Raw genomic sequence first — 15,187 nt, 5'->3', positions numbered from 1 at the left:
AATAACAAAACAACGGATGTATCTTTCCGGACCTGTACAGGCCGTCGGTAGATACACGCAATACATATATATTTTTTTACATGTATATATTTTTTAACTATTGTGTACTCACTCGTGGTTGGAGGAAGTGCTAGTCTTAAAAAGGATGAGAGAAACACTGTTGTTTGAAGACAGAATGTGACAGCTGTTATAGACCACAAACGCTTGAGAGACACGCATCAAATCAACCGCACTGATGGTCAAAGATATGGGACACAAAAAAATTGATTGTTCTAGTCACTCATTCATTTCTAATGGTTGACTAGCTACTGTTATGAAATAACACAATTGAGTTGTTTCCTAACTCGCTCTCTCTCTCTTTTCACATTCCTTGTTTTCTCCCTCTCCTCAACACCCCTCCTGCTATCCAGAAATACACATTCTCTTTGTCCTCTGTCTAAGCGTGAACATGAAATGACATGAAAACTACGACAAGTTCAAAGAGAGAAACATCATCTCCAAGGACAAAATACTTCAAAGCCCACTTCCTCCTTTTGTTACCGTCTCTCCTCTCTCCCACTCAGATGAAGTCGTATTCACTGTCAGTCAGGACCATGAGGCAGACTTTAATGTGCTCTAGCTTCCGGAAGACTCTCCAGTTCTACTGGCTCCTCTAAGACAATATGAGACAGTTGATCAGGGACAGAGAGGACTCTGGCAGGCGCTAATTCAGAGGGTAATCGGTTTCTACGGCTATTTTCTGCTCCTTCCATTACGTGACGTCTTGATCTGCCCACGACAAGCAGGTCTAACGACCTAGCTGGGGATCTGCTAGGCAGCACAGTGGTGCAATGCTTCTTAGTATAATTGATTATAACTGTACTTTACTGTTTCCTTTCCTTCCCTTCCACTGACCCCTCACCTTGATCTCCTTGCGGGTCTCTCCGGGTTTGAACACCAGCGTTCCCTCGCTGTACTCGTAGTCAGACCCGGCGTTGGCCGAGCCGTCCTCGGTCCGGTAGTCCACGTAGAAGGTGCTCTCCCCCAGGCCCCCTTGACACACCACAGCCAGCCTCAGTACGCCGCAGTTCTCCATACACTGGCTGTGGGTGCTCTCGAACGCCAGGCGGCTGCACTCAGCCAGGTCGTCGTCCTCGCAGACCACTTCCTCGTCCACGGCGGCGGCGCGGCGGGAGTGGTCGGCGGCGTGCCTCTTGAGCACGTTGCCGGCGCCGGTCATCATGCGCGTAGCCTGGATGCGGTAGAAGGCGCGGCTCTTCTGCTGATGGAGGAGGGCGTAGTAGTTGGCTAGATCTACCAGCTGATCCAGCTCCTTGTCCGGAAACTTCTGTTTCAGCTGCTTCAGAATGCGGATCACCTGGGGGCAGAGGAACAGAGGGTGAAAAAGAGGGACACAGACACACACACACAGCCTCGACATAGAGAGAAGGTTTGTAACTCTTGTAGGTTCAGAACGTTTATAGCTCTTAATAGTCTCCTTTGCGTGAGTGTGTTTGTATGTGTGGTTGAGGTGGGTGTATCCTCTTCATCTCTCCATCTCTCTCTAGCCCTATCTATTCCTGAGAGGGGCTATGTGGGTGTACATTAATGGGATGAGTATATCCTCTATAACTCTTCATCCCTCTCTCTCTCCCTCCCTCTCGTACCTGTATCTCTCTCTCCCCCTCCCTACTGTACACCTCTCTCTCTCTCTCCCCTCCCTACTGTACACCTCTCTCTCTCTCTCTCCCCTCCCTACTGTACACCTCTCTCTCTCTCACCCCCTCCCTACTGTACACCTCTCTCTCTCCCCCCCCTCCATACTGTACACCTCTCTCCCCCCCTCCATACTGTACACCTCTCTCTCCCCTCCCTACTGTACACCTCTCTCTCTCCCCCTCCCTACTGTACACCTCTCTCTCTCTCCCCCTCCCTACTGTACACCTCTCTCTCTCTCCCCTCCCTACTGTACACCTCTCTCTCTCCCTTCCCTACTGTACACCTCTCTCTCTCCCTTCCCTACTGTACACCTCTCTCTCTCTCCCCTCCCTACTGTACATCTCTCTCTCTCTCCCCTCCCTACTGTACACCTCTCTCTCTCCCCCTCCCTACTGTACACCTCTCTCTCTCTCCCCCTCCCTACTGTACACCTCTCTCTCTCTCCCCCTCCCTACTGTACACCTCTCTCTCTCTCCCCCTCCCTACTGTACACCTCTCTCTCTCCCCCCTCCCTACTGTACACCTCTCTCTCCCCCTCCCTACTGTATATCTCTCTCTCCCCCTCCCTACTGTACACCTCTCTCTCCCCCCTCCGTACTGTACGCCTCTCTCTCCCCCCTCCCTACTGTACACCTCTCTCTCCCCCCTCCCTACTATACACCTCTCTCTCCCCCTCCCTACTGTACAACTCTCTCTCTCCCTCCCTACTGTACACCTCTCTCTCTCCCCCCTCCCTACTGTACACCTCTCTCTCTCCCCTCCCTACTGTACACCTCTCTCTCTCCCCCTCCCTACTGTACACCTCTCTCTCTCCCCCCTCCCTACTGTACACCTCTCTCTCTCCCCCTCCCTACTGTACACCTCTCTCTCTCTCCCCTCCCTACTGTACACCTCTCTCTCTCTCCCCCTCCCTACTGTACCTCTCTCTCTCCCCCCTCCCTACTGTACACCTCTCTCTCTCTCCCCTCCCTACTGTACACCTCTCTCTCTCCCTTCCCTACTGTACACCTCTCTCTCTCCCTTCCCTACTGTACACCTCTCTCTCTCTCCCCTCCCTACTGTACATCTCTCTCTCTCTCCCCTCCCTACTGTACACCTCTCTCTCTCCCCCTCCCTACTGTACACCTCTCTCTCTCTCCCCCTCCCTACTGTACACCTCTCTCTCTCTCCCCCTCCCTACTGTACACCTCTCTCTCTCTCCCCCTCCCTACTGTACACCTCTCTCTCTCCCCCCTCCCTACTGTACACCTCTCTCTCCCCCTCCCTACTGTACACCTCTCTCTCCCCCTCCCTACTGTACACCTCTCTCTCCCCCCTCCCTACTGTACGCCTCTCTCTCCCCCCTCCCTACTGTACACCTCTCTCTCCCCCCTCCCTACTATACACCTCTCTCTCCCCCTCCCTACTGTACAACTCTCTCTCTCCCTCCCTACTGTACACCTCTCTCTCTCCCCCCTCCCTACTGTACACCTCTCTCTCTCCCCTCCCTACTGTACACCTCTCTCTCTCCCCCTCCCTACTGTACACCTCTCTCTCTCCCCCCTCCCTACTGTACACCTCTCTCTCTCCCCCTCCCTACTGTACACCTCTCTCTCTCTCCCCTCCCTACTGTACACCTCTCTCTCTCTCCCCCTCCCTACTGTACCTCTCTCTCTCCCCCCTCCCTACTGTACACCTCTCTCTCTCCCCCTCCCTACTGTACACCTCTCTCTCTCCCCCCTCCCTACTGTACACCTCTCTCTCTCCCCCTCCCTACTGTACAGCTCTCTCTCTCCCCCTCCCTACTGTACACCTCTCTCTCTCTCACCCCCTACTGTACACCTCTCTCTCTCTCCCCTCCCTACTGTACACCTCTCTCTCTCCCCCTCCCTATTGTACACCTCTCTCTCTCCCCCTCCCTACTGTACATCTCTCTCTCCCCCCTCCCTACTGTACACCTCTCTCTCTCCCCCTCCCTACTGTACACCTCTCTCTCTCTCTCCCCCCTCCCTACTGTACACCTATCTCTCCCCCTCCCTACTGTACACCTATCTCTCCCCCTCCCTACTGTACACCTCTCTCTCTCTCTCCCCCCTCCCTACTGTACACCTCTCTCTCTTTAATCCCTCTAACAGCAGAACTCTCTCCCTCTGATCCCTCTAACAGCAGAACTCTCTCTCTCACCTCCTTGCGGCTCTCGTCCAGCTCCTTGGTATTCTCTACGGTCACCATGGTGCTGTTGGAGTTGGGTAGGTAGGCCACGGTGCCCGCCGCATTGTTGGCCCCATCCTGGCAGTTCTCACTGGGCATCATTCCCACCGCCCCTTCCCTAGGTGGGAACTTTCCGTCCATAATCATCTCGAAGCCTTTCGGGGTTGTGTCCCCCTCCGTCTCCACGACGATGCCGTGCTTGTCGGCGCGGTAACGCTTGGCCATGTACTTGTAGAAGAGCAGGCGTCGGTCGGCGATCCAGGCCAGGATCACACACACTGGGAAGTAGAGCAGGGTGACCAGAGCCTCCCACACCTGAACACACACACACACACACACACACACACACACACACACACACACACACACACACACACACACACACACACACACACACACACACACACGACCATTACAAGACATACATCCAATTGAAAGGGGATTCATTGTTTTATACACACACACACACACAAAAGTGTACCTCCACTACTCCGGGTGAGATGACAGAGAGGATGAGGAAGAGCCAGATATAGGCGAAGATACTCCAGAAGGCTGTGATGAAGAACACACGCAGGTGTTTGATCTTCCTGGTCTCTCCTTCAGGGATGACCCACACACAGATGGCGATGATCACAAACATGTTGAAGGCGGCGCTGCCCACAATGGTACCAGGGCCCAGCTCACCCGCCTCAAACCCATGCCCACACACCTAACACCGGGAGACAGAGGAGAGAAAAACTTTGAGACCTTTTAGTGCAGTATATATCAAAAAGGCCATGTACAAATTGTACGTAAATGTTATATTTGTAAGATTTGACAATAAGTTTAAAGTAGATATCCATTTCATTGTGTCATTTTCAGCTTCATTACAGTATAATACACTGCTGCTGATATGATGTCGCGGGGGGGGGGGGGGGGGGGGGGGGGGGGGTGTTCATGATGTGACACCCACTTATGAGTTGTGGTCGGGCGAGTCTTTATGATGTGAAACCAACCTCTATGACAGACAGCAGGATCTCTGGGGCGGAGGAGCCTAGAGCCATCAGAGTCAGGTTGGACACAGTCTCGTTCCAGATACGTACAGTAGCCACAGACGTCTCTCCGCTTGGCATGGTGATGGTCACCTCCTTCTCCTACAGGACAGACAGAGAGGGGTCACACACACACACTGGTCATCACTGTATTCCCCCCATCACACTCCAGTATCTCGCCACCAGACTCAAACATATCTTCATCTCATTTAGACAGTTACTGTAAAAAACAACTGCTCATAGGCCTGAGATGGTGAGTAGTGGGAGCCTACAGATATCCTTAGTTCTCCACATATAAGCATGACGGATGGTATTTTCAGTATCCTACCATGAGGGAGGACGTGTCCCTGACTGCCGTATGGTTAGTAGATGTTAATGCGAGTGTAGCGAAATGCTTGTGCTTCTAGTTCCGACAATGCAGTAATATCTAACGAGTAATCTAACCTAACAATTTCACAACAATTACCTTATACACACACAAGTGTAAAGGAATTAATAAGAATATGTACATTAAAAAATATATTAATGAGTGATGGTATAGAACGGCATAGGCAAGATGCAGTGGATGGGCTAGAGTACAGTATATACATATGATATGAGTAATGTAGGGTATGTAAACATTATATAAAGTGGCATTGTTTAAAGTGGCTAGTGATACATTACATCAAGATTGCAAGATGCAGTAGATGGTACAGAGTACAGTATATACATATGAGATGAGTAATGTAGGGTATGTAAACATTATATGAAGTGGCATTGTTTAAAGTGGCTAGTAGGGTTATTACATACATTTATTATCACTTATTACATACATTTTTCCAGTGGCTGGAGTTGAGTCAGTATGTTGGCAGCAGCCACTCAATGTTAGTGATGGCCGTTTAACAGTCTGATGGCCTTGAGATAGAGGCTGTTTTTCAGTCTCTCGGTCCCCGCTTTGATGCACCTGTACTGACCTCGCCTTCTGGATGATAGCGGGGTGAACAGGCAGTGGCTCGGGTGGCTGTTGTCCTTGATGATCTTTTTGGCCTTCCTGTGACATCGGGTGGTGTAGGTGTCCTGGAGGGCAGGTAGTTTGCCCCCGGTGATGCGTTGTGCAGACCTCACTACCCTCTGGAGAGCCTTACGGTTATGGGCGGAGCAGTTGCCGTACCAGGCGGTGATACAGCCCGACAGGATGCTCTCGATTGTGCATCTGTAAAAGTTTGCGAGTGTTTTTGGTGACAAGACAAATTTCTTCAGCCTTCTTCACCATGCTGTCTGTGTGGTTGGACCATTTCAGTTTGTCCGTGATGTGTACGCCGAGGAACTTAAAACTTTCTACCCTCTCCACTACTGTCCCGTCGATGTGGATAAGGGGGTGCTCCCTCTGCTGTTTCCTGAAGTCCACGATTATCTCCTTAGTTTTGTTGATGTTGAGGGTGAGGTTATTTTCCTGACACCACACTTGGAGGGCCGTCACCTCCTCCCTGTAGGCCGTCTCATCGTTGTTGGTAATCAAGCCTACCACTGTAGTGTCGTCTGCAAACTTAATGATTGAGTTGGAGGCGTACATGGCCACGCAGTCGTGGGTGAACAGGGAGTACAGGAGAGGGCTGAGAACGCACCCTTGTGGGGCCCCAGTGTTGAGGATCAGCGGGGTGGAGATGTTGTTACCTACCCTAGTGATCTAGTGAATGGAGAAGTGATGGATGACGGGCTATGGAGACTTAAGTATCAGGTTTTATTAGTTGTATGCATGGGATACACATGGTATACACTGTCCTATGAAATGCTGACTTGCAGGTTCCTTTACATTTACAGTGACCTTGAGATGTAGGGTTGGTTCATTTTACTGAAGTGGGCTAAATCAGGGTCACACAGAGTGTTTCTTGGTAGTCTTAAACAAATCTACTTGAAACAAAAGTATACACCTCACACACATGGTTATGGGCTTAAAAAACAGAAGACACCTGTTCCATGTCAGATACAGAGTTGAAATGTATTACTGAGAGGGCCTGTGCTCCTTGCCAGAGAGAGCCAGGCCTGTGCTCCTTGCCAGAGAGAGCCAGGCCTGTGCTCCTTGCCAGAGAGAGCCAGACCTGTGCTCCTTGCCAGAGAGAGCCAGACCTGTGCTCCTTGCCAGAGAGAGCCAGACCTGTGCTCCTTGCCAGAGAGCCAGACCTGTGCTCCTTGCCAGAGAGAGCCAGACCTGTGCTCCTTGCCAGAGAGAGCCAGACCTGTGCTCCTTGCCAGAGAGAGCCAGGCCTGTGCTCCTTGCCAGAGAGAGCCAGGCCTGTGCTCCTTGCCAGAGAGAGCCAGACCTGTGCTCCTTGCCAGAGAGAGCCAGACCTGTGCTCCTTGCCGCCAGCATAAGATCCAGACAATCTCATAGTGTGCTTAGGCTTGCACAACCTCAGGACATACACTGGAAAATCCTCCCTGTTATAATACACTCCAATTAAGCCACTGGGGTGGCCTGAATCCTTCATAATGGATGCACTTCTGGTAATTACTATCCTAGTAGATGCTTGCATTATGAACTTATGAAAACAATTGTGTGTAATTTGCTCGGTCAGAGAGAACATTGTAAAAGAAAGGAATCTATGCTATTCCAATCATGAACAATGATGTTGAACGCATGGTTGGCTATAAAGAGGACAATATTACAAACAGATACAGTTGAAGTCGGAAGTTTACATACACCTTAGCCAAATACATCTAAACTCAGTTGTTCACAAATCCTGACATTTAATCCTAGTAACAATTCCTTGATTTAGGTCAGTTAGGATCATCACTTTATTTTAAGAATGTGAAATGTCAGAATAATAGTAGTAGAGAGAATGATTTATTTCAGCTTTTATTTCTTTCATCACATTTCCAGTTGGTCAGAAGTTTACATACACTCAATTAGTATTTGGTAGCATTGCCTTTAAATTGTTGAACTTGGGTCAAACGTTTCGGGTAGTCTTCCACAAGCTTCACACAATAAGTTGGGTGAATTTTGGCCCATTCCTCCTGACAGAGCTGGTGTCTCTCTGGCAGAGCTGGTGTCAGGTTTGTAGGCCTCCTTGCTCACACACACTTTTTCAGTTCTGCCCACACATTTTCTACAGGATTGAGGTCGGGGCTTTGTGATGGCCACTCCAATACCTCGACTTTCTTGTCCTTAAGCCATTTTGCCACAACTTTGGAAGTATGCTTGGGGTCATTGTCCATTTGGAAGACCCATTTGCAACCAAGCTTTAACTTCCTGACTGATGTCTTGAGATGTTGCCTCAATATGTCCACATATTTTTCCTCCCTCATAATGCCATCTATTTTGTGAAGTGCACCAGTCCCTCCTGCAGCAAAGCACCCCCACAACATGATGCTGCCACCCCGTGCTTCACGGTTGGGATGGTGTTCTTCGGCTTGCAAGCCTCTCCCTTTTTCCTCCAAACATAACGATGGTCATTATGGCCAAACAGTTCTATATCTTTGTTTCATCAGACCAGAAGACAATTCTCCAAAAAGTACAATCTTTGACCCCATGTGCAGTTGCAAACCGTAGTCTGGCTTTTTTATGGCGGTTTTGGAGCAGTGGCTTCTTCCTTGCTAAGCGGCCTTTCAGGTTATGTCGATATAGGACTCGTTTTACTGTGGATATAGATACTTTTGTACCCGTTTCCTCCAGCATCTTCACAAGGTCCTTGTGACAACGCTGTTGTTGCGTACTATTGTTTGTACAGATGAATGTGGTACCTTCAGGCGTTTGGAAATTGCTCCCAAGGTTGAACCAGACTTGTGGAGGCCTACAATTATTTTATGAGGTCTTGGCTGATTTCTTTTGATTTTCCCATGATGTCAAGCAAAGAGGCACTGAGTTTAAAGGTAGGCCTTGAAATACATCCACCAGTACACCTCCAATTGACTCAAATGATGTCAATTAGCCCACCAGAAGCTTCTAAAGCCATAAAATAATTTTCTGGAATTTTCAAAGCTGTTTAAAGGCACAGTCAACTTAGTGTATGTAAACTCTGACCCACTGGAATTGTGATACAGTGAATTATAAGTTAAATAATTTGTCTGTAAACAATTGTTGGGAAAATGACTTGTGTCACGCACAAAGTAGATGTCCTAACCGACTTGCCAAAACTATAGTTTAACAAGAATTTTTGGAGTGGTTGAAAAATGAGTTTTAATGACTCCAACCTTAGTGTATGTGAACTTCCGACTTCAACTGTAACTAGTAAATTCACAATGGTGTTCGATGGCCCAACAATGAACTGAAATGGATTAATGACTTATGAAAAAAATATTTTGCAGCCCGGGTAATTGATTATTGAATCGATTCCAGGGCTAGAATCTATTTCAGTTTGTTGAAAACACCATCTCTTGTCAGCAGAGAAATACAATTTATAACAATGTCAAAGAGTTTGGACCAATTATCTGAAGCTTTAAATCAGATGGAACCAATAATTCAATACACTAAGTCTCATATTATTTTCCAATCGTTTGGTTCTGAACAGAACCGCCATATTTTTCATCTCGCTCCACTGTTCCGACCAGCTAAATAAAGTTCTGAACCGGTTCGAACTTAAAAAACGACCTGTTTATATCGCTCCTTTCTGTTCCTTTTTTAACTAGCATTGAAAATCTATTATTCTCTAATAAAAAAACTCCCCCTATCGTCTTTAAAAAAATGAACAATACAAAACGTACACATACAAACGACATCACACAACCCTCCACTACATAACACACACCCAGAACCACCTGATCACATCCCCAGCATTGCTCTCCGCCACATGGCCTCAAACTGCACCATGTTGTTTCTCTCCGTCGTCCACACGCTCTCTCCCTATCTACTGAATCACGCTTGTAACGTCGGTAGGCTACAGTAGCCGATGCTTCGGAGGGGGAAGCGCAGGTAGCTTACACCCACACACACTGGCAAAGATTTTCAGCTTGCAGGCAGACACTGGACACGGTTTCTGAGTGACAGAGTGAGTGCTTTGCATAGCTGCTTTGTTGCGTCTTTTTGTGGGACTAGAAAAACAGAACATAAAATAACTCTATTAATTAACCAGTTCCCATGCTTTTAAAATAATGGTTCCGCTGCGGAACTGTATCACTTTCATTCCCGGTTCTGTTTCTTGAAAATGTTCATTTATTTCCCGGTTTACGGTTCGGTTCTCTGAACCGGTTCCAACCCAAGGGTAGAATCTATTTCAGTTTATTGAGTCAGCAGAGAAATATTGAAATATTGGAATTCCATATGGCCCCAAAGTCAGTCACTACAGGAAATGTGAAAACCCAAACATAGAAATAACACGTGCATTTGAGCTGTCTGTGGTAACACCGAGAAGTAAGGCGGCATTCCTGGAGATAAAAACTGTTATGTCTATCACCCCTGCGGAGGCGAGTTTTACAATGCCTTTATTATAGAGGGTTTCGATGTTCACTGTGTTTGAGTGACAGTTAATGTAGTCTAGGGAGAGGTGAGAGAAGAGAGCCAACCACTGGGTCTAAGAGTGGGAAAGCTCTCTCTGGAAAAATATAATCTCTTCATTCTATTTCTATGCCATTTTCATTATGTGGTGAATGAGACGACATCCCTAGTACAATGCTTTAACAACTATCATATGGATCAATCTGTCACACAGCACCAACCTGTGAGGTTATGACCTCGATAGAGGCCATGAAGCGGTCTGCGATGATGGACACTCCCAGGAACATGTACATGAGGCAGGTGAAGTAGACCACAGCCCTGGCCACCTGGTCGCCCAGCCCGGGGCTCAGGGGCTTCCACACAGGCAGCATGGTGCCCGGCCTGCACACCACCGGCTGCGAGCACTTTGAACTGCCGCCCAGCCCCGTGCTGCTGTTGCTCCGAAACTCCGGAGACATGGAGGGATAGGACATGGTGGAGATGGAGCGGTTCTCTTCCTCTCCTCCTCCTCGTAGAGACTCCAGGATGCAGGGCGAAGGAAGGGGGAGGAGGAGAAAGAGAAGGAAGGGGAGAGAGGCAGAGAGAGAGGTGGAGAGGAGTGCCATGGCGTAGAATGCCGGGGGAAGAGATGGATGAGGCGGACGAAGAGAGAGACGGGGAGAAGATGCCGGGCGTGGCTGGGAGGGGTAGGACTAGCTCACCTAGGAGGAGAGAGAGATGGATAGAACAGTAGAGAGAAGAGAGAGAGAACAATACTTGATTAGATGTTGGGTGGAGCCAGCAGCAAACATACTTTTCATTGGCCTGTATGGAGTACGAGATAAATAAACCCTCTGCCTCAAAATATAATAGCTAAATAAAAATGTTTCACATTTGATAACTGAATCATGAGCTATTATTGAAGGTTTCCAACTGCAATATGAGAACAAAAATGTCAACATGCACTTGAATAGTAAATGTTAACGTCATGCCCCTGAATCATGAATATAAACCTTTCACGGCTATTCAACTTGGAGGCGCCCACATTGGCGTACATGCTCTCTGCTTTCTATTGACAGGAGAGAGAGACAGAGGGAGAGAGAGAGAGAGAGAGAGAGAGAGAGAGAGAGAGAGAGAGAGAGAGATGAAGAGAGAGAGAGAGAGAGAGAGAGAGAGAGAGAGAGAGAGAGAGAGAAAGAGAGAGAGAGAGAGAGAAAAAGAGAGACAGAGAGAGATGGAGAGAGAGAGAGAGAGAGAGAGAGAGAGCGTGAGAGAAACAGAGATGGAGAGAGACAGAGAGAGAAAGATGGGGGGGGGAGCTGTCTGAATAGAACACATGGCTCTGAATAGGCTCATTAAAGCCCAAAGCGGAGGGAGAATGTTGGCCCTGGAGAGCGAGAGAAGGCTGGGGTTTGGATGGGAGAGATAGTTCATGGTGGTTTCTGTGATGACAGTGACAGCGCTGTTCCAACTGGCTTTGTGACAATGTACCAGGCTTCCACAAAGACCTGTTCCCCCGGTCGAGAACACAATGATCCTGAGAGCCCGAACACTGAGCAGCAAGACACTCAGAAACTCTAACACACTCTCTCTCTCACTGTAAAAGTGGGTCAGGGTCCATGGCTGACTGGCAGTGTGTTTTTGAAGCAGTATGTACACAAAGTTAGTTGGTTTGCTTGTTTATTCTACCAGGTTGAGTCCCAAATGGCATCCTATTTCTTATATAGTGCACTACTTTTGATCAGGGACCTCAGGGAATAGGGTGCCATTTCATTTGGGATAAAGGCCTAGTGAGTATAACTGTTGAACAGATACATACAACTTTAGGCCTGTACACACACTCACGTATCCAGTTTGTGAGGGCATTTATGTGTATACAGTGCCTGCTATTCAACCATTCTTTCACCAGGTGTTATTTACAGTACATTGTATCTGTATTGTGTTCCTGCTCTCTGGGTCTGATTGTGGACACATACAGTGTGTGTAGTTTCTGGGTGCAGTGTGTGTAGTTTGTGTGAGCACCATCTGCAACAGAGAATGTGTAGAGCAGAGAGCTAGTTAAGCAGATTACAGGCACAATGTGAGACCTACTGAGGGTAGCCTGGGGTGTAGACGTCTGTTCACACACACGACCTCTCTCTTTATCTTTCTCTGGCTCTCGTTATCTCTCTCTTTCTCTCACACTCCTCTTTTTCTCTCTCTATCACCTTCTTTATCTCTGTCTCTCACGTTGTCAGTCCAGCTTTAACATTATAGAGCAGCTGAAGGCCCTTGAAAGCATATCCATCTCAATACACTTGTCTATATACAGTATTACTCACCATGCACCAGGCAACGATGAGTAGGATTGAGTATCCCTATGTCAAGAATGTTATATTGAGAGGCTACCCACAAAACCAACATCTGATGCTTTTGCAATAGGAATACCTCAGGTTATACACAATGCATTGCTGCTACTGCAGAGTTTCAGGTTAGACTCAGTCTGGGCTTCCATGTAATTGGTCTTAACAACAATATAAGATATTTCCCATCCATGCGCGCGTACACATACACACTCACTTAAAAACACACACTCGCACGCACACACACACACAATTTTGTCCCAAATACACACACACACACCTCCAGTGTGCAGTCGTGTTCTGTCTCTCTGTCCCCTCAGACGGACAGTCCAGTCTGGCTCGGTGTGTTTGCTTATAGATGAATGTCTAATGATGGAGGGCTAATGTAGTTCCATTTCCATACTGCACTCTACCAGACTGCACCTCCAGCACCACACCTGAATACCAAGCAGGAGAATAGAGGGGGGCACTGGGGGAAGAAGGGTAGGATGGCTGCTTACACTGGGTCTGCACTGTTCAGAGAGCAGCACTCTTGATGTCTCTCAAATGGCACCCTATTTCATATAAAGTCCACTACTTTTGACCAGGGCCCATAGGGCTCTGGTGAAAAGAAGTGCACTATATAGGGAATATGCTGCCATTTGGGATGCATTCTCTATTTCAAATGTATAGTGTTTGTGTTGTGTTCGTCTGTGACCTGTCAACCAGAGCCATTCCGAGGCTGGGGGACGACATGGAGGGATGCTGCAGGACAAAAAGAGAAAAAAGGAATCTGAAGAGATGTTTAAATGGGATATGTGATGAAGAGGATGGTTGAGGAGGGGGGATGTGTCCATGAGAGGAGGGTTGCTGATACTCAGCATGATGGACAAGGAGAAGCGTAAAATTAATGTAGAGAGAGTGAACACGGAGAGAGAGGGAGAGACAGAAGAGCAGAGCGAGAGAGGACAAGAAAGAGGATGAGAGGAAGGGAGTGAGAAAAACAGAGAGAGATGAGAAAGAAAGAGTAAAAATGAAAGAGAGTGGGGTAGTCATGTCATGATGAGTGTGTTAATAGATATTCTCAGCACGGCCAGAGTGTTTCCATGGCGACCTGGTGAACATTTGGGAGAGTGATCTATCACAGATGGAACGGGGAGAGAAGAAGAAAGGAAGGAGAGAGAGGAGATGAAGGAGAGAGAGAAGAGAGGAAGGAGAGAGAGAAGAAGAAGAGAGGAGGAAACAGAGAGTATACTGCCTTCCATGGATGTGCCCACTAGTGTCCTGTGGGGCTGGGTATTGTGGGGAAGGGCTCTCCAAGCAGCCTGTTTGGCTAGGCTGGGACTGGTGGCGACTGGGGGCCTGGGGTATGTATAGCTGCCTCAGCAAAACTGCTGAACCGCACTCACATACCACAGCTAAATCACAATGACCACAGGCTGACCGTTGCCATACACACACACGCATGAACACACACACACACACACACACACACACGAATGGACATTGGCCATTGACAATGAACATTGAATCCAGATGTAGCCAGGTGGTAAAAGCACATAGCTGTATTCATTTGTATCCGCTTAATAGCACTGTCCCTTTAAGAGAGCTGTAAATAATGTGTGCAAGCGTTTATGGGATTGCGCCTCCACAATGTGTAAGAGTGAGAGAAAGCAATTACACTGGAGAGCTGTTGTAATCCATCATGTGACGAGAGGAAAATGGAGGAAGTGGATGAACAGTTGGAATCAAGCAGCGCTTAGAGCAAAGTTGGTGAATGTTCTGAACGGGACTACAGCCGTATCAAAAACTGGAACAAAAAGGAAATGGTCTCAAATTGGAGTGGAGGATACTTGTATGAATGATAATGTATCGCTTCTGGTTGGGATCCGTTTGTTGAGTAATGATGCATATGTGGGAGAACCATTTCAGGTGTGGAAAATGGTGAAGTATGAGCTGGGAAAAGTGGAGCCTGTCAGAGTGACCAGGAGTGGTCTTATTTTGATGCATTTTATTTCTGAAGACCAGAGGAAGATAGCAGAATCCGGGACAACAGAAGTGTTGAACTTCGGAGTAGAGCACCAATCAAAGGAGTCATGGATGCTCAGGTTGAATCCCTGAAGAGAATTCCTGGTGTGATTGGTGGCCGGCGTCTGACCCACTGGGTGAATGGAGAAAAATAAGAACGTTTGTCGGTCCTGTTGTTTTTTGATAAAGAGGAAATACCTACGCATGTGAAGCTTGGTTAAGATACGCTGTAAGAGCTTTCGTAAAAACACCACCGCAGTGTAAGAATTGTAAAGGATTTGGCCATGTTTCAAGTGTGTGCAGATAAACAGAGTATACTGAAGAACGGTGTGTAGAAGGATGGCGGTGTTGCAAATGTGGTGAGGATCATTATCCTGAGGTCCTGGAGTGTCCTGTAAAGGTGAAGGAGATTGAGGTGGCAAAAGTTAGAGCAGTCAATCAAATCTCCTATGTGGAAGTGATTAAAATAATTGAGAAAACAAGTGATGCTAGTGAAGAGATGGTAGTGGATGCACCACAGCCTGTAGTAA

The 15,187-nt window shown here is 47.8% G+C and overlaps 1 protein-coding gene across 2 annotated transcripts in view; it reads right to left on the bottom strand.

Moving 5' to 3' along the window:
- The window catches only part of LOC129832224 (sodium/calcium exchanger 2-like), a 98,961-nt gene that overhangs the window by 25,130 nt on the left and 58,644 nt on the right, over positions 1-15,187 (bottom strand). For both annotated transcript variants that reach the window (XM_055896119.1, XM_055896120.1), the window contains exons 2-6: positions 10,551-11,030; positions 4,884-5,021; positions 4,370-4,597; positions 3,862-4,203; positions 902-1,357 (exon numbers count right to left, since the gene is read on the bottom strand). In XM_055896119.1, coding sequence (XP_055752094.1) covers positions 902-1,357; positions 3,862-4,203; positions 4,370-4,597; positions 4,884-5,021; positions 10,551-10,934 — 1,548 coding nt within the window. In that variant the 5' untranslated portion in view covers positions 10,935-11,030. The remainder of the gene's footprint in view (positions 1-901; positions 1,358-3,861; positions 4,204-4,369; positions 4,598-4,883; positions 5,022-10,550; positions 11,031-15,187) is intronic.

Source organism: Salvelinus fontinalis, chromosome 33, assembly GCF_029448725.1.
Source record: "Salvelinus fontinalis isolate EN_2023a chromosome 33, ASM2944872v1, whole genome shotgun sequence".
Lineage (NCBI taxonomy): Eukaryota > Metazoa > Chordata > Actinopteri > Salmoniformes > Salmonidae > Salvelinus > Salvelinus fontinalis.
The sequence above is the reverse complement of the archived record's forward strand: the minus strand, read 5'-3'. Positions and strand labels throughout refer to the sequence as shown.